We start from the raw sequence: 18,951 nt of genomic DNA on the forward strand, positions 1-18,951 counted from the left end.
CAAATTTTGAAGTGGCTTAGATGACTAAAAAAGCTATTGCACGATAAGCTATCTTTTTGTTTGCCAATCAGTTGTAGCATGATACCGCTTGCTCTTTTCGGTTGACAAGGATTGGGAAAGAAATGATAACAATAATAATATGATGTGTGGTTTTCACTTGTACAAGGGTCCCTTAGACTGGAATTGCTTCCCACCAACATTGCTTTGGAAAGAAGGAACGCATCATTACATGTTTTAGTTACCTCCCAATGTAGTTGTTACAAGATAAAAATGGGTCCAGCAAATTGTGAGGACACACCCTAACCAACCTTGCCTAGCTTGGAGTGGTTCTCAATAACACTCCTCCCTCAGGCCCACGCTATAACAAAAAATTACAAGACTACCCCTACCTACAGATTTCTGCCTGTAGCTAGACTAGCTGTCTAGCGCCAAGCTTTATGTTACATGATAGGACTAGGTTTAAGATAATATGAACTATGACAATATGAAATTTGAATCTCTCCACAAACAAAGGCTTGATTTAAGAGTTTAAGGGGATGGACTCGGCTGCTTCCAAACTCCAACTTGGTCAAGCCATAGATGATCCCCAGGAAAAAACTACTCCTCGGGCAAATCTAGGGAGAGCCAGCCACTTGACTTTCCCAAGTGGGATGTCTAATTACGTAAGCAGGATGGCACCTCTCTTGCCTAGGGATGGCAGTAGACCGGGGCGGGGGACAAGGTCTCCACCCCTGCCCGTTTCAAAATCCGAACCTCCACCCCGCCTCCATCCCCGTTTCATGTCCTCCATCCCCGGTCCAAACGGGGGCGAGGCAGGGCCAGGCCCCGTTTCCCTTTAGTCTATAGTCATTCCTTAAAGGATTGGGGATGCGGAGGGGCGGGGAAAAGCTTAAGTCCATCCCCGCCTCCATTCCTGCAAGGGAATAGATTTTAACCTTCATCCCCGCCTCCGTCCCCGTTTCATGCCCTTCGTCCCCGGTCCAAACGGGCCCGGCGGAGCCCCGTTGTCCCCCGGTCCACTGCCATCCCTACTCTTCCCTCTCGCTTCGTTTCAAAGGTCAAAACCACCAACTACCTCTCAAACGGTGACTGATTCTCTCTCTTCTGCCTCTATTCTATTTTCTTTCATTTACATATATATAAACGTATTGAGACTCAAAGGAAAGGCAGTATCAAACTATTAATCAAGTCCCCCAGTGCCCGTTCTTCTTCCAATTCAAGCCGGCATCCCCCAGTCATTGCTGTTGCAGTGAACCCACCTACCCTTATTTCTTCTCTCTGTTCCTGTCATCATTTGAATGGCCTATAACAACATCATCCTCAACCATGACTTCTCAGGAGGCCTGCAGTTTTGGCACCCAAATTGCTGCCATGGGTATGTGGCATCACAGGCATCTGGTTACCTTGAAGGAGTTGTTTCTGAGTCAGGAACTTCCTATGCTGTTGTGTCCAACCGGACCCACTCTTGGCAGGGTCTAGAACAGGACATCACCCCAAGAGTTTCACCTCGTTCCAGCTACACCATCTCTGCCTCTGTTCGAGTAAGTGGTTGTCATGAATCTCGTGTCCAAGCTACGCTCAGATTGGAGTACTCGGGTTCCTCGCCAACTTTTGTATACATAGCAAGGTACCCGCAAATTTTCCTGTGTTTTTTGATGGGCTTTGTGTCTCCGTTGAGTTTGGTGGTGAGTGTTTGCCCTGTTGCAGCACCAAGGCGTCTAGAGAGAGGTGGGTTAAGGTGGAAGGGACGTTTTCTTTAACGAGCGTTCCGACGCGGGTGGTTGTTTATTTGGAAGGGCCTGATCCCGGCGTTGATTTGCTTATAGACCATTTTCATGTTTTTGCTTGTTCTGGCTCTGGCCAGGAATTAAAGGTAACTTCCTGAAATTATTTTTCTTGATCTTCACATTTTTCTGTTAATTGTGCCAATGACAGAAATAAGTAATTATCTATCAAGAGAATGTGTGATCATTTGTTTATACTTTACATCAATATTTTTGCAGTAATGCCTACAAACAAAAACTTGTCTGCATCTGAGCTGCATGCATTGTAGAAGTTTCATTTGATAATGGATGTAATTGAAGAAGTAAAATGTTGTTAGAAGTTGTAGCTTACATGCTTCTATCATTGATTGAACTGCTTGGCTATTAAAACTATGTTGTTGTGCTTCTTTTCTATACTAAAGGAAGAAGTTGAGGGTCTTAAAGATGATGGGGTTGAAAACATCATACTAAATCCTCGGTTTGAAGATGGCCTTAATAATTGGTCTGGAAGAGGTTGCAAGATCTTTTTACATGATTCCATGGGAGATGGGAAAGTTCTTCCATTGAGTGGAAAAGCCTTTGCTTCTGCAACTGAGCGCACTCAGAGCTGGAATGGAATTCAACAGGAAATAACTGCTCGTGTGCAGCAGAAGCTCGCCTATGAGGTCACTGCAGTCGTTCGAATATTTGGGAACTCTTCCAGTGCCGATGTTCGAGCAACATTGTGGGTTCAAACATCAAACCAACGGGAACAATACATTGGCATTGCCAAGTAAGAATTTTGTTGAATATGTTCGTTAGTTTGTCTTGGGATACTTGGTCATCCTTGCGTTGTGGATATAGCACTATTGTTTGTCTCTACATCTTTCTGAACTTGTTCTCTGTTAGCAAGATATGGTGCTGTTTGTTGGTCCTTTTTATTTCATTTTAATTGTGATATGATGAGTACTTTGGACTAAGAGAGAAGGATGCTGCTTATGTAGTTCACAGGCAACAGATAAGGAGTGGACTCAGTTGCAAGGGAAGTTTCTTTTAAATGGTGCAGTCTCTAGAGCAGTTATATATTTGGAAGGACCACCAGCAGGCACTGATATCCTTCTAAATAGTTTAGTTCTCAAACATGCTGCCAAGCCACCTCCTTCACTTCCACCCGTCATTGAGGTCAGTTAATTGTGAACTGCTCTCTCTCTCTCTCTCTCTCATGCTTGTGCGCACACACACACACACATGTTCCCACTAACACACATACACGTGTATCCTTTTCTGATTATAATTGATTGGATAGAAAATAGTTCTATAACTAGAACAATGTAGGATTGAGAAATTACATTGGCTAGACATTTTATCCATTTTTGGTGTAGCTGTTTCACTGTGAAGGTTCCCTTAGATGATATAGTCCAGTGTTATAAAAGTAAGTCCATGTTTCAATTCTGATAAAAGTAAGTCCATGTTTCAATTCTGTGATGGTTTAAACTTTAAAGGGTTTATATTTAATACAGTTGATTGTAGGTACAATCTAGTTGGAATCTCACGATGCAAGTTGTTTTGACTCAATCTAACCTTGTAAATGTGTTCATCATGCTCGAATTAGTGGGAAATGACCCTTGGATCATGTTTTCTCGATGAAAAAATATATCCTTTTGAGTTGGAAAAAATCAGTGCATTTACAACGGTTGATTTTTGCAACTCTAGAAAAACCTAGACACAGGTCTGATTCCGGCGATTCAAAAGCCAGTTCCCACTAAAGACAACATGTAGATCATATCCATGGGATCACTTGGACCAAAAAATAAAAAATTTGGAAGTTGCTAAGTCGTTTGCACATACAAACAATTGTTGCAACTATTAACCCTTGTTTTATGAACCAAAACACAATTGGAGTCGGCGATATGAACCAAAAAAGAAAATCATTCTTGGTCTTCCACATGAATCCTTCTCCTCCAATCATTTCTATCCAATGCCATGTCCTCGGTGAGGTTCAAAGCATTCATATCCTTTCCTATCATCTCCATTCATGTCTTCCTAGGCCTACCCCGACCTCTTTTAACTAATATATTTTCCCATTTCTCCATCCTTCTAACTGGAGCATCATTAGGCATTCGCCGAATATGTCCAAACTAATTACGTAAGCAGGATGACACCTCTCTTCCCTAGGGATGGCAGTAGACCGGGGTGGGGGACAAGGTCTCCACCTCTGCCCGTTTCAAAATCCGAACCTCCACCCCGCCTCCATCCCCGTTTCATGTCCTCCATCCCCGGTCCAAACGGGGGCGAGGCGGGGCGGGGCCCCGTTTCCCTTTAGTCTATAGTCATTCCTTAAAGGATTGGGGATGCGGAGGGGCGGGGAAAAGCTTAAGTCCATCCCCGCCTCCATTCCTGCAAGGGAATAGATTTTAACCTTCATCCCCGCCTCCGTCCCCGTTTCATGCCCTTCATCCTCGGTCCAAACGGCCCCGACGGAGCCCCGTTGTCCCCCGGTCCACTGCCATCCCTACTCTTCCCTCTCGCTTCGTTTCAAAGGTCAAAACCACCAACTACCTCTCAAACGGTGACTGATTCTCTCTCTTCTGCCTCTATTCTATTTTCTTTCATTTACATATATATAAACGTATTGAGACTCAAAGGAAAGGCAGTATCAAACTATTAATCAAGTCCCCCAGTGCCCGTTCTTCTTCCAATTCAAGCCGGCATCCCACAGTCATTGCTGTTGCAGTGAACCCACCTACCCTTATTTCTTCTCTCTGTTCCTGTCATCATTTGAATGGCTTATAACAACATCATCCTCAACCATGACTTCTCAGGAGGCCTGCAGTTTTGACACCCAAGTTGCTGCCATGGGTATGTGGTATCACAGGCTGTAATGAAAAGAGGCGGAAGCACCAATAGGGCAAAAGTCACTCTTTAAGAGTGACTACAAGAGCCAAGAACACAAACACCAAATGTGCACACACAAAAACTCAAAAATATGACTTAAAGTCATAAGTTGGATTTATTGAAGAAAGGAAGAGAAGGGTGTAAAAACCCATACAATTACAAGGGGGAACCTCCTCTTTTTATAGAGGAGGAGAGCACTTTTGAAGGACCATAAAGGGGGCTCCCTTCTAGTCGTTGGGAGCCCCAACGGTCATAAATATGACTGTTGGGGCCCCAACGACTAGATGGGTGGGGCCCCTTTATGGTTCCAAAAAGCAAAAACAGAAAATAAAAAAGGAAAAAGAAAAAGGGGAAAAAAGAAAGAAAAGTAAAAAACAAAAAAGTACATATGGAATTACCAAAACACCCCTATCGGGTTTTTGGTTTATACAAAACAGGAAAAAGCTATATAATTATGTATATATACATATATATACTTATATATATATATACTAATGTATATATATATATATATAAGTATATGTATATATATATTTATATATACATAATTTAACATGCCCCCTCAAACTTTATGGGGAAAATACCGAAAGTTTGCCAAGAAGAAACATGAATCGTGGAGTTGGGAGCGCCTTGGTGAAGAAGTCAGCTAGTTGATACTCTGAAGTGACATATGGCAATGTGATGGTCCCTTTGAGATATTCGTCTCGTACATAATGGCAATCAATTTCGATATGCTTGGTCCGCTCATGAAAGGTGTGATTGCTGGCAATGTATATCGCACTCTTGTTATCACAACAGAGCTTGGTGGGAGTGGAAATGGGAACGCCCATGTCACCAAGAAGACTTCTGAGCTACACAATCTCCATAGTTGTCATCGCCATAGCCCGATATTCAGCTTCAGTAGATGATAAGGAGACCTTCTGCTGCTTCTTGCATCTCCACGAGATGAGAGATTCACCTAAAAAAATGCAAAGACCCGTAATTGAGATCCGATCATTGGGATTTCCTCCCCAGTCAGCATCAGTAAAAGCAGTCAATTCAAGAGATGAGGAAGAGGATAAGAAGAGTCCCTTGGAGATGGTATTTTTGATATATCGCACAATTCTCATTATGGCCGCCATATGAACCGTAGTAGGAGCGTGCTGAAATTGGCTCGCTGCATGAACCGCATGAGCTATGTCTGGACGTGTGATGGATAGATAGGTGAGGGATCCAATTAATTGACGGTAGGGGGTTGGATCTTCAAGAAGAACACCATCTTCAAGTCTTAGTTTTGCATTGATAACTTCAGGAGTCTCCACTTTCTTTTCATCAGATATTCCTGATTTGGTACAAATTTCTGCAGCTAACTTCATTTGAGATAAGATGTACTCACGCGCTGAATAAGCCACTTCAATTCCTAAAAAATATCTCAAATAACCAAGGTCAGACATATCAAAAGTATCTTTTAACATAGACTTAACATCATTTACTCCCTTTTTGTCATTCCCAGTGATGATCATATCATCAACATACAGCAGAAGCATAATAATGGAGTCACCTGTTCTTTTGACAAAAAAAACAGTGTCAGTATAACAAGAAGAAAAACCTAAATTGATTAATACATTACTAAACCTGTCATACCAAGCTTTAGGAGCTTGCTTAAGTCCATATAAAGCCTTTTTTAATTTTAAAACTTTTCCATTTAAATTGATACCTGGAGGTGGTTCCATATAAACTTCTTCATTTAAATTACCATTCAAGAAGGCATTTTTAACATCAAGTTGAAAGATGGGCCATTTTTTAACAGAAGCTATAGCAATAAGGGCTCGAACACTAGTCATTCGAGCAACTGGGGCAAAAGTTTCATCATAGTCTACCCCATACTCTTGGGCATAACCTTTGGCTACCAACCTAGCCTTATATCTTTCTAATGAACCATCACTCTTAGTTTTTACTTTAAACACCCATCTACATCCAATGGGTTTCTTGCCATTGGGAGGATCAATGATTTCCCAAGTTTGCGCCTTTTTAAGGGCATTAAGTTCAAGCTCCATAGCTTCATTCCAATGAGCATATTGTTTAGCATCATTGTAATGAGATGGTTCATGAAAGGAGTGAAGAGCAAGAAGACATGCTCGATAATTAGGGGAAAAAGAGTCATAAGAAACAAATCTATTTGGAATCTTAGGAATGTGATTTGATCTTCTTTGAGAGGTTTCTTCTATCGACTCACTTTGAGAAAATCTTTCAAGGGCACAAGGAGGATTTCTTTCATTCCTTCTAGAGTAGACTTGTATTTGTCTTAAAGCATTTTCTTCAAGGTTTTGATCATTATTTGGATGTTCAACAAGATCTTCATTAAGATCAATATGATCATCTATGATGTTTTCTTGAGGTAACAAGTCAAATAAAAAGGAATAGTCAATATTTTCATTTGGTTGATGCGAAAAACCATTTTCTTCTTCGAGGAATGTGACATCTTTTGCGATATAAAGTTTATTCTTAATTATGTCAAAACATCGATATCCTTTTTGTTTTTCGCCATATCCCAAAAAAATACATTCAATAGCCCTAGGAGAAAGTTTATCATTTTTGCGAGTTAAAACAAAGCATTACATCCAAAAATTCTTAATCTTTTATAATCGGGAGACATATTGTAAAGTTTTTCAAATGGAGAAAGATTTTTCAAAGAGGATGAAGGGATTCTATTGATGAGATATGTTGAAGTTAGAACCGCTTCGGCCCAAAAGGATTTTGGGATATTTTTTGAAATCAATAATGTTCTTGTAGTTTCTATTATGTGCCTATGCTTTCTTTCCGTAAGACCATTTTGTTGCGGAGTGTTGGGACAAGAACGTTGATGACAAATTCCATTTTCTTTTAAGTAATTTTGAAAATCATTAGACATATATTCACCTCCCGAATCGGACCTAAGAATAGATAGATTTCCCAAAAATTGATTTTTAACCATTGCATGAAATTCTTTAAAGAAAGAGAAGACTTCAGATTTGCGACTTAGGAAGTATATCCACGTAAATCTAGTATAGTCATCAATAAAGACCACATAATACGAAAAACCTCCTTTAGATAAAATTGGGGAAGGTCCCCACACATCGGAATGAACAAGTTCAAATGGCCGAGTGGTAAAATAACTTCTTTGAGGAAACGAAGTAGCTTTAGATTTCCCAAAAATGCAATCTTTACAAGTCATGTGATTGTCTTTACAAGTATTGTTCAAAAAAGGGAAGAGAGACATTTTTACAAAATTTGGATGACCAAGTCTCTCATGCCAAATTCCAATACTTTTGTCTTTAACAAGATTGCAAGATGACTTAGATGGAAGCGTCAAAAAGTCCATAAAATAGAGATCACCCCTTCTATGGCCTTGCCCAATCAGCTTCCCTGACTGGAGATCCTGCACGATGCAATCTTTAGGTGAGAAAGAGACTTGGCATCCATGGTCGGTGATTTGGGAAACGGAAAAGAGATTTAAATTAATTTTTGGAACAACTCTTACTTTAGGAACAAAAAATTTTTGAGAATTTTTGAAGTCAAGTGTTCCAATACTTTCAATTTTTAATGATGTTCCATCGGCCGTTGAAACATAGGAGGACATGGGTTCGGAAAAAACATTTGAAAGGGAGTTTTTATGAGATGTCATATGAAAAGAAGCACCAGAGTCTAGTATCCACATACCTGGAGGTGATGAAGAGTAGGCGATGGCGGCTCCGGATGTTGAAGGAGAAGACTTGAGAAGGTGTTGGAGAACTTCAGAGATATGATTAAGAGTTTCTTTGATATCTCCCTCTTTGGTACTTTCTCCTTCTTTGGAGAATTTTCTCCAACCGCGGCAACCTTTCCTTTAAGCTTTGGACAAACCGGTCTAATGTGCCCCGGTTCATTACAATAGTGGCATATGATCCCCTTTCTAGGCCCATTGATATTTTTGTTAAAGTGGGGAGGTCTATATGCTTTAACATTTGATCCGGGCCTATTAACGGCCAAAACCTCATCATTCCTAATGCTCAAGCCAAGTCGAGTTTCTTCTTGACATACCTCGGCAAGAGCATCTTCAATAGGTAGGGCTTTGCTTCTATGGAGAAGAGATGCCCTCACTTGTTCAAATTCCGGGCGAAGTCCATGAAGGAATTGAAAAAAGTGCTCCTTTTCAATTTGTTCCCTTCTTAGTTCAATATCTTGTGGAGCAACCCATTTGGGCTCAAGAAGGGCAAGCTCATCCCAAAGAGGGGTTAGAGAGCTAAAATAGTCCCGGACACTCATATCCATTTGTTTGGTGGAACGAATTTTTTCTTGACAAAAGAATTGCCGAGCAAGATCCTTTTGGGTGCCCTTAAGGAAAAACCAAGCCTCATTGGCCCTTCTAAACTTGGCAATATTAGCACAATTTTTAAGATCTACATTGTTCATAAACCATGCCAAAATTTTGGCATGGTTACTTTCCAAATCCTCGATTTTGGATTGATGTTCATTAATGGCTTTGATGCGCTCAGCGCCATCTAAAGCCTTTTCAACTTCATTTTCAATTTTGGTAAGAACAAGAGAGGGTTCGGGAGTAGTTCCCATAACAAAGCCCCAAAGTTTCTTACCTCTTAGATGATTTTCCATAGCGGAGGCCCACATGAGATAGTTGGACCCATTTAGCTTGAAAGAGAGCTCCACTTTAGAGTCACGTTCCATCGGCACCAAATATCCTTCCTTTCTTCAAAACTTTGAGAGGCACGCTTTCCAAGATGACAAAAGAAAAGCCCAATCACCAACCGAGCTTTGATACCATGTAATGAAAAGAGGCGGAAGCACCAATAGGGCAAAAGTCACTCTTTAAGAGTGACTACAAGAGCCAAGAACACAAACACCAAATGTGCACACACAAAAACTCAAAAATATGACTTAAAGTCATAAGTTGGATTTATTGAAGAAAGGAAGAGAAGGGTGTAAAAACCCATACAATTACAAGGGGGAACCTCCTCTTTTTATAGAGGAGGAGAGCACTTTTGAAGGACCATAAAGGGGGCTCCCTTCTAGTCGTTGGGAGACCCAACGGTCATAAATATGACTGTTGGGGCCCAAACGACTAGATGGGTGGGGCCCCTTTATGGTTCCAAAAAGCAAAAACAGAAAATAAAAAAGGAAAAAGAAAAAGGGGAAAAAAGAAAGAAAAGTAAAAAACAAAAAAGTACATATGGAATTACCAAAACACCCCTATCGGGTTTTTGGTTTATACAAAACAGGAAAAAGCTATATAATTATGTATATATACATATATACGTATATATACTTATATATATATATACTAATGTATATATATATATATATATAAGTATATGTATATATATATTTATATATACATAATTTAACACAGTCATCTGGTTACCTTGAAGGAGTTGTTTCTGAATCAGGAACTTCCTATGCTGTTGTGTCCAACCGGACCCACTCTTGGCAGGGTCTAGAACAGGACATCAACCCAAGAGTTTCACCTCGTTCCAGCTACACCATCTCTGCCTCTGTTCGAGTAAGTGGTTGTCATGAATCTCGTGTCCAAGCTACGCTCAGATTGGAGTACTCGGGTTCCTCGCCAACTTTTGTATACATAGCAAGGTACCCGCAAATTTTCCTGTGTTTTTTGATGGGCTTTGTGTCTCCGTTGAGTTTGGTGGTGAGTGTTTGCCCTGTTGCAGCACCAAGGCGTCTAGAGAGAGGTGGGTTAAGGTGGAAGGGACGTTTTCTTTAACGAGCGTTCCGACGCGGGTGGTTGTTTATTTGGAAGGGCCTGATCCCGGCGTTGATTTGCTTATAGACCATTTTCACGTTTTTGCTTGTTCTGGCTCTGGCCAGGAATTAAAGGTAACTTCCTGAAATTATTTTCCTTGATCTTCACATTTTTCTGTTAATTGTGCCAATGACAGAAATAAGTAATTATCTATCAAGAGAATGTGTGATCATTTGTTTATACTTTACATCAATATTTTTGCAGTAATGCCTACAAACAAAAACTTGTCTGCATCTGAGCTGCATGCATTGTAGAAGTTTCATTTGATAATGGATGTAATTGAAGAAGTAAAATGTTGTTAGAAGTTGTAGCTTACATGCTTCTATCATTGATTGAACTGCTTGGCTATTAAAACTATGTTGTTGTGCTTCTTTTCTATACTAAAGGAAGAAGTTGAGGGTCTTAAAGATGATGGGGTTGAAAACATCATACTAAATCCTCGGTTTGAAGATGGCCTTAATAATTGGTCTGGAAGAGGTTGCAAGATCCTTTTACATGATTCCATGGGAGATGGGAAAGTTCTTCCATTGAGTGGAAAAGCCTTTGCTTCTGCAACTGAGCGCACTCAGAGCTGGAATGGAATTCAACAGGAAATAACTGGTCGTGTGCAGCAGAAGCTCGCCTATGAGGTCACTGCAGTCGTTCGAATATTTGGGAACTCTTCCAGTGCCGATGTTCGAGCAACATTGTGGGTTCAAACATCAAACCAACGGGAACAATACATTGGCATTGCCAAGTAAGAATTTTGTTGAATATGTTCGTTAGTTTGTCTTGGGATACTTGGTCATCCTTGGGTTGTCGATATAGCACTATTGTTTGTCTCTACATCTTTCTGAACTTGTTCTCTGTTAGCAAGATATGGTGCTGTTTGTTGGTCTTTTTTATTTCATTTTAATTGTGATATGATGAGTACTTTGGACTAAGAGAGAAGGATGCTGCTTATGTAGTTCACAGGCAACAGATAAGGAGTGGACTCAGTTGCAAGGGAAGTTTCTTTTAAATGGTGCAGTCTCTAGAGCAGTTATATATTTGGAAGGACCACCCGCAGGCACTGATATCCTTCTAAATAGTTTAGTTCTCAAACATGCTGCCAAGCCACCTCCTTCACTTCCACCCATCATTGAGGTCAGTTAATTGTGAACTGCTCTCTCTCTCTCTCTCATGCTTGTGCACACACACACACACACACACACACACACATGTGCCCACTAACACACATACACACATGTATCCTTTTCTGATTATAATTGATTGGATAGAAAATAGTTCTATAACTAGAAAAATGTAGGATTGAGAAATTACATTGGCTAGACATTTTATCCTTTTTTGGTGTAGCTGTTTCACTGTGAAGGTTCCCTTAGATGATATAGTCCAGTGTCATAAAAGTAAGTCCATGTTTCAATTCTGATAAAAGTAAGTCCATGGTTCAATTCTGTGATGGTTTAAACTTTAAAGGGTTTATATTTAATACAGTTGATTGTAGGTACAATCTAGTTTGAATCTCATGATGCAAGTTGTTTTGACTCAATCTAACCTTGTAAATGTGTTCATCATGCTCGAATTAGTGGGAAATGACCCTTGGATCATGTTTTCTCGATGAAAAAATATATCCTTTTGAGTTGAAAAAAATCAGTGCATTTACAACGGTTGATTTTTGCATCTCCAGAAAAACCTAGACACAGGTCTGATTCCGGCGATTCAAAAGCCAGTTCCCACTAAAGACAACATGTAGATCATATCCATGGGATCACTTGGACCAAAAAATAAAAAATTTGGAAGTTGCTAAGTCGTTTGCACATACAAACAATTGTTGCAACTATTAACCCTTGTTTTATGAACCAAAAAACAATTGTAGTCGGCGATATGAACCAAAAAAGAAAATCATTCTGGGTTTTCCACATGAATCCTTCTCCTCCAATCATTTCTATCCAATGCCATGTCCTCGGTGAGGTTCAAAGCATTCATATCCTTTCCTATCATCTCCATTCATGTCTTCCTAGGCCTACCCCGACCTCTTTTGACTAATATATTTTCCCATTTCTCCATCCTTCTAACTGGAGCATCATTAGGCATTCGCCGAATATGTCCAAACCACCGTAAATGATTCTCTCTCATCTTATTTTCAATGGGTGCAACACCTACCTTCTTACGTATCTCCTCGTTCCGAATCTTATCTTTTATTGTATTTCCACACATCCATCTAAGCATACGCATCTCAACTACACTCATTTTTTCAATATGATGTCTCTTGGCAGCCAACATTCTGTACCGTATAGTAAAGCAGGCCTAATAGTCGTCCTATAAAACTTTCCCTTCAACCGCAATGGCATTCTACGATCGCACAACACTCCAGTTGCACTTTTGCATTTCATCCACCCTACCTTTATCCTATGATTTACATCATGGTTGCCAGTTGAGGAAGCGGGAGCGGGAAGCGATACGGGAAGCGGGAGCGAGAAGCGAGGCACTTTCAAAATTTTAGGAAGCGGGGAAGCGTGGGACCACTTAGGACCGATTCGGGAAGTGTCTCGGAAGCGACCTAGGAAGCGTCTCGGAAGCGAGGGGGAAGCGAAAAAAAATAAAAATAAAAAATACAAAAAAATTGAAAAAACAGGGGAAGCGAGGGGGAAGCGTGGGGGAAGTGAGGGGGAAGCGTGATGGGAAGCGCGCTTCCCATTAAAGGGAAGCACGTCCCCCATTAAAGGGAAACGCGTCCCCCATTAAAGGGAAGTGCGCTTCCCAAAAAAGGGGGACGCTTCCCCCCATGCTTCGGAAGCGCGACGTTTCGCGCTTCCGAAGCGCGCTTCGGGGAAGCACGCTTCCCCTTTTAGCTAGGCGCTTCCGGTAACCCTGATTTACATCTCCATCAATTTCTCCATACTTTTGAATGATAGATCTCAAATATTTGAAACAATCATCCACCGATATTTCTTGCTCACCAAGCTTCACTACATTCCCATCACTGCTTCGTTGCTTACTAAAACGACATTCCATATATTCTGTCTTACTCTTACTCAACTTATTCCTCACTTTCCGCAACTTATTCGGCGAAGGCCTAATGATGCTCCAGTTAGAAGGATGGAGAAATGGGAAAATATATTAGTTAAAAGAGGTCGGGGTATGCCTAGGAAGACTTGGATGGATATGATAGGAAAGGATATGAATGCTTTGAACCTCACCGAAGACTTGGCATTGGATAGAAATGATTTGAGGAGAAGGATTCATGTGGAAGACCCAGAATGATTTTCTTTTTTGGTTCATATTAGGAAGACTTGGATGGATATGATAGGAAAGGATATGAATGCTTTGAACCTCACCGAAGACTTGGCATTGGATAGAAATGATTTGAGGAGAAGGATTCATGTGGAAGACCCAGAATGATTTTCTTTTTTGGTTCATATCGCCGACCCCAATTGTTTTGGGATGAAGGCGTAGTTGTTGTTGTTGTTGTACTCTTACTCAACTTAAAACCTCTTGCTTCCAATGTCTGTCTCCATAATTCTAACTTAGCATTAACCCCAACTCTAGACTCTTCAATCAAAACAATATCATCAGCAAACAACATACACCATGGCACATCCTGTATATTGTATTAACCCTGGTTTTAAAGATCTTTTTTTATAATGTCCATTGCCTTATTCAGTGTTTTTTCATGTAGTGATTAATTTTGTGTTTAAATCTTTCCTCACGACTACATATTACTATTAACTAAATAACAATATGCAATAGCTATATATATATATATATATATATATATATATATATATATATATATATATATATAGTATTAGCTCTGCGAGATTAGCATCCATTCCAGCATACAGTTAGATGCAGGGTCAGTCCTCATTCAGATGCAAATAGTTTCTAAAAGAAACTGTTTTGTTATCCATGGGCATAAAATCAGAGATCAAATTTGTATTGTTAATGGACTGTTTAATATGTCAATTTTGTGTCAAGGATGCACTGAATATGGATTGAGTATTAAGGTAGCTTGTTTCCCCTTGTCCTGCTTCCTATATACAGGGTGTATTTCATGTTGGCTTCTATAGTGACTAGGACTTTAAATGGTAGTCCATGATGGGAAGTCTGTTCTTATTTCAGTTGTCTTAAGGGGATAAGATTTTAGTGGACTTGTCTTAAAGCATGGTCTCAAATCCTAGTAGTTGGTGCTAGGATTGTCAAGAAGCATCGATGTCAAGAAAACATTGACATCCTGTATAATGTCAAACGGTTGTTCTTGAGAACCAGATGGTGTCTAGATCCTCTCCTTGAAAATAACAGTGTAATATGTGTGTTGGTTGGAGAAACCATTGGCCTTATCTCAAAAGAGGTTTCCTCTGGGCTAAGGTATCTTGTATGACTGTATAGTATATTTGAAGGCAGCGCACTAAATCTAAATTCCAAGACATATTTGGCTATCTGGTTTGAGTTCATTAAACTACTTCATTTAGGTATTCTTAACAGTGTAATATGCGTGTTGGTTGGAGAAACCGTTGGCCTTATCTCAAAAGAGGTTTCCTCTGGGCTAAGCTATCTTGTATGACTGTATAGTATATTTGAAGGCAGTGCACTAAATCTAAATTCCAAGACATATTTGGCTATCTGGTTTGAGTTCATTAAACTACTTCATTTAGGTATTCTTAACAGATACTTGGCTAAATGACATTTATGTGGGTTACTAGGAAACAACAATTCAGATCATAGTGGTGAAATGATCTCGTAATTGATTGAATGGTTTGGCTTTTTTTTCTCTCCAAGGTGATTCCACAGATTTAAAATTATCTAACAAAATGGTGTTTTTTGTATGCACTTAGTCCAATCCATAAAATCAACATATTATTTTGCTAAAAGGCTCTGGGAAAGAGAGCTTGCCAAGAATCGTTATCCACATGACTGCACTAAAGGACAAGAGGTCACTTGAGTATGGAACAAAATGTTCAAGATGCTTACCTTTGTTCAGCTTGGTGGGATGCATGTGCAAATGTCACATGTAGCTGACCTATAGAATTAGATACTCAGAGGAGTCTTTGCGTGAAAGACCAGAAGATTATTTTGAAGTATATTTGAAGTTGCAAAACTGGAGGTATGTTCAAATAAATGAATTCCTAAATGCATATATATGAGTCAATGCTTCAAACTGTATTTGTCTAGATGACTTGGTTTTAAAATTATTGATATGTATTAAAGAATGTCAATCTTCCTGGAAATAAGTTGATTGTGCACATGATAACGTTGAGCATAAGAAAGTTTTAATGGATGAAGTACAGAAAGTTCACATTTTGAAGCTTTAGGCAAGTCTATGGCTTTAAATATTACTAGGCAGTGTATGGACTTGTCTTTCCTGCTTGCATATTCATACTTCTGATAATGCAAAACTATCTCCATGTCCATTAGTTTAAACTGATTCAGTGAAAGTATGAGCATAAGACACCAAAAAAACAGATGCCTGCATAAAATGAATTTTCCATTTAAGATACTTTTGGGAATGTTTCTTTGCATTCCTATTGCAAAGTCCAAGAATGGTCAAAATGGCTCATTTCCTCTTGCTTCTATGAGGTTCACCTTCATCATGGAATGCCATTACTTCTGCTCACAACACTAGATGCCCATTGAAATTTTGATCAATTATTTTCCATTAATATGAATATCTAAATTCAATCATGGCTTTGATCTTTCAAAATAGGAATACACATGCACAATACTTGGAAGTTCATTGGATGTATTTGTCAGTGACTTACCATTCATGTCATAGAAATCTTTCTCTATTGGTAGTTGGTACATTTAAGGTGCATTTAATCATTCTTGTATTCTCCCTCTCTCTAAAAGAAAGAGCAGTTAGTAATGATGCTGGATACTTGGAGTTCTGATTTTCTAGATTTTCCACAGGTGAGAGCAATATGGATAATATTCAGTGTTTGATATCTGATTCTTATGGGCCCCCAACTTTGCTAAACAAAAATTATTTATATGGACATAAAAGATGCACTGCTTCCTTGTCAAAATATACTATTTATGTGGTCATTCCTTGTCTGACAAGTGTGAAGAACTGTGAGAAAAATTGATTCTATTTATGAATGACCTAATGTGGTTAATTCTTGGACTTATTTATTTCTTTGCTGCTTTTGACTGTTATATGTGACTTTTAGGGAGAATGTTTGGAGTTAACTTCCCTTCTTTTTTAGTTTGCTTCTTCGGCAAGGGTGACTTACCTCTATACATTTCCCTCCTGCCTGCATTTATGCCCAATGCATTATTGTGAACCTTTAAATGCAAAACTCTCAGATTAGGCTAGAGCTTGTTTAAGCACTGCTCATCTTCATCATTTTACAAAATGATATTGTTCAGCACTTGCAAATATTGAGCTAATAAAATTTCCTGCAACTTCTTATTCTCCTGTAGAATCCTGCTTATGGAGTCAACATAATTGAGAACAGCAATCTGACCAATGGTTTGAATGGATGGTTCCCTCTCGGTCCATGTACACTAACTGTATCTACCGGTTCACCTCATTTGCTCCCTCCCATGGCAAGGGAGTCTCTAGGAGCACACGAACCTCTTAGTGGTTCCCATATCCTTGTAACCAATCGGACACAAACCTGGATGGGGCCAGCTCAGATGATCACAGATAAAATGAAATTGTTCTTGACTTATCTAGTGTCTGCTTGGGTTCGTGTTGGGTCTATGGTGAATGGTCCTCAGAATGTTAATGTTGCTTTGAGTGTAGATGGCCAGTGGGTAAATGGGGGCCAAGTCGAGGTTAATGAAGATAGATGGTTTGAAATTGGGGGTTCATTTAGAATAGAGAAACAACCATCAAAAGTAATGGTGTACATTCAAGGTCCTGCATCAGGAGTTTATCTAATGGTAGCAGGATTCCAAATATTTCCTGTTGATAGAGAATCAAGATTTAGACATCTAAAGACGCAGATTGATAAGGTACGTTAGAAAAAATAAACCTAGTACTTGATGCTTCTCTGGATTTATACTTCCATTTGAAAGAGACATTTTTTTTACATTATGCTACCTGTGTTGTTTTCACAGGTTCGAAAGCGTGATATCATACTCAAGTTCTCATCCTCAGAACTGGTTGGCTCTATAGTAAGAGTAAAACAGATCCAAAACAGTTTTCCATTTGGGACATGCATCAATAGGACAAACATAGACAATGAAGACTTTGTTGATTTCTTTGTGAAGAATTTCAATTGGGCTGTCTTCGGCAATGAACTGAAATGGTATTGGATAGAGGCACAGCAAGGAAATTTCAATTATCGGGATGCAGATGAGCTCTTGGATTTGTGTCGAAGTCATGGTATAGACACCAGAGGCCACTGCATCTTCTGGGAAGTGGAATCTTCGGTTCAACCATGGATCCTATCTTTGAACAATAATGACTTGAGGATGGCTGTTCAGAATCATCTAACTGGTCTTCTCTCAAGATACAAGGACAAGTTCAGACACTACGACGTAAACAATGAAATGTTGCACGGATCATTTTATCAAGATAGACTGGGAAAGGACATAATGCCATACATGTTTAAAACAGCCCATCAACTGGACCCATCGGCCTTGCTTTTTGTGAATGACTACCACGTAGAGGATGGTAATGACACACAATCTTCTCCTGAGAAGTACATTGAGCATATACTTGATCTTCAAGAGCAGGGTGCACCAGTTGGGGGGATAGGACTACAGGGTCACATTGACAGTCCTGTTGGATCCATCGTCCGCTCTGCGTTGGATAAACTCGGCATACTTGGACTTCCTATTTGGTTTACAGAACTTGACGTTTCCTCGATCAATGAATACATACGAGCTGATGATTTGGAGGTTATGCTTCGTGAAAGCTATGCTCATCCTGCTGTGGAGGGGATCATGCTATGGGGATTCTGGGAGCTGTTTATGAGCAGGGACAATGCGTACTTGGTCGATGCTGAAGGTGATATCAATGAAGCTGGAAGGAGGTACCTCGCCCTCAGGAAAGAGTGGATGTCCCACTCACATGGGCACATCAATGACCAGGGAGAGTTCAAATTTAGAGGTTTCCTTGGTTCATACAGCCTGGAGATTTTTCATCAGCATAAGAAGATTACTCTAACATTTGTTGTGGACAAGGGGGAGTCTCCACTGGAGATTGCAATAAACTAATAAACTTGTAATGAGTACACCGATTTTTGCTTGTGTAAAGCTCATCATTATGTGGTTGAAGGTTCTCCATCTTCTGTTTGACGTGAATATTATTTGAAATGAATAAAAGATAGATTCCTGTTTGGTTTGCATGGCATGTTGGGAAAACCTGCCCTGATTTGCTCTGGTGATGTTGTTTGTTCTCCATAGTGCATGCAAATGGGTCAGATCCAGGATATGTTTTGCAAATTTTGGCTGTTCCTGTAACACCCCAATCTGGGACTTCGGGAATCCGAGTTCGGTTGGTATTACTTCTCAGAGGAAAGCATACAAAGTTCACACAGAGAAGAGAAAACATGGTTTTTTTTTTTTCAATAACTCACTTTTTTCCACAATGTTCAACATTTATAACAAAAGAAA

The 18,951-nt window shown here is 39.7% G+C and overlaps 1 protein-coding gene across 2 annotated transcripts; it reads left to right on the plus strand.

Annotated features, from left to right (window-relative positions):
- Positions 1-893: 893 nt before the first annotated feature.
- On the plus strand, positions 894-18,682 carry LOC149834813 (endo-1,4-beta-xylanase 3-like). 2 transcript variants are annotated; one of them, XM_090011570.1, is made up of 10 exons: positions 894-1,627; positions 1,708-1,873; positions 2,186-2,535; positions 2,747-2,924; positions 10,081-10,235; positions 10,316-10,481; positions 10,794-11,143; positions 11,355-11,532; positions 16,807-17,343; positions 17,449-18,682. In XM_090011570.1, exons 1-10 carry the CDS (start codon positions 1,299-1,301, stop codon positions 18,550-18,552), a joined length of 3,513 nt encoding a protein of 1,170 aa, XP_089867696.1. In that variant the 5' UTR covers positions 894-1,298; the 3' UTR covers positions 18,553-18,682. The 2 variants fall into 2 exon arrangements, with proteins under 2 accessions (XP_089867696.1, XP_089867697.1); XM_090011571.1 differs by lacking the exons at positions 10,081-10,235; positions 10,316-10,481.
- The last annotated feature ends 269 nt before the right edge of the window (positions 18,683-18,951 follow it).

Source organism: Nuphar pumila, chromosome 6, assembly GCF_984573655.1.
Source record: "Nuphar pumila chromosome 6, dmNupPumi1.hap1.1, whole genome shotgun sequence".
NCBI classification, from domain to species: Eukaryota; Viridiplantae; Streptophyta; class Magnoliopsida; order Nymphaeales; family Nymphaeaceae; genus Nuphar; species Nuphar pumila.

Coding starts and splice junctions, on each gene's coding strand:
- LOC149834813 (XM_090011570.1), top strand. CDS start 1,299: ATGGCCTATAACAACATCATCCTCAACCATGACTTCTCAGGAGGCCTG. Junction 10,236..10,315: donor ACTTTTGTATACATAGCAAG/GTACCCGCAAAT, acceptor GCCCTGTTGCAG/CACCAAGGCGTCTAGAGAGA. Junction 17,344..17,448: donor TAAAGACGCAGATTGATAAG/GTACGTTAGAAA, acceptor TTGTTTTCACAG/GTTCGAAAGCGTGATATCAT.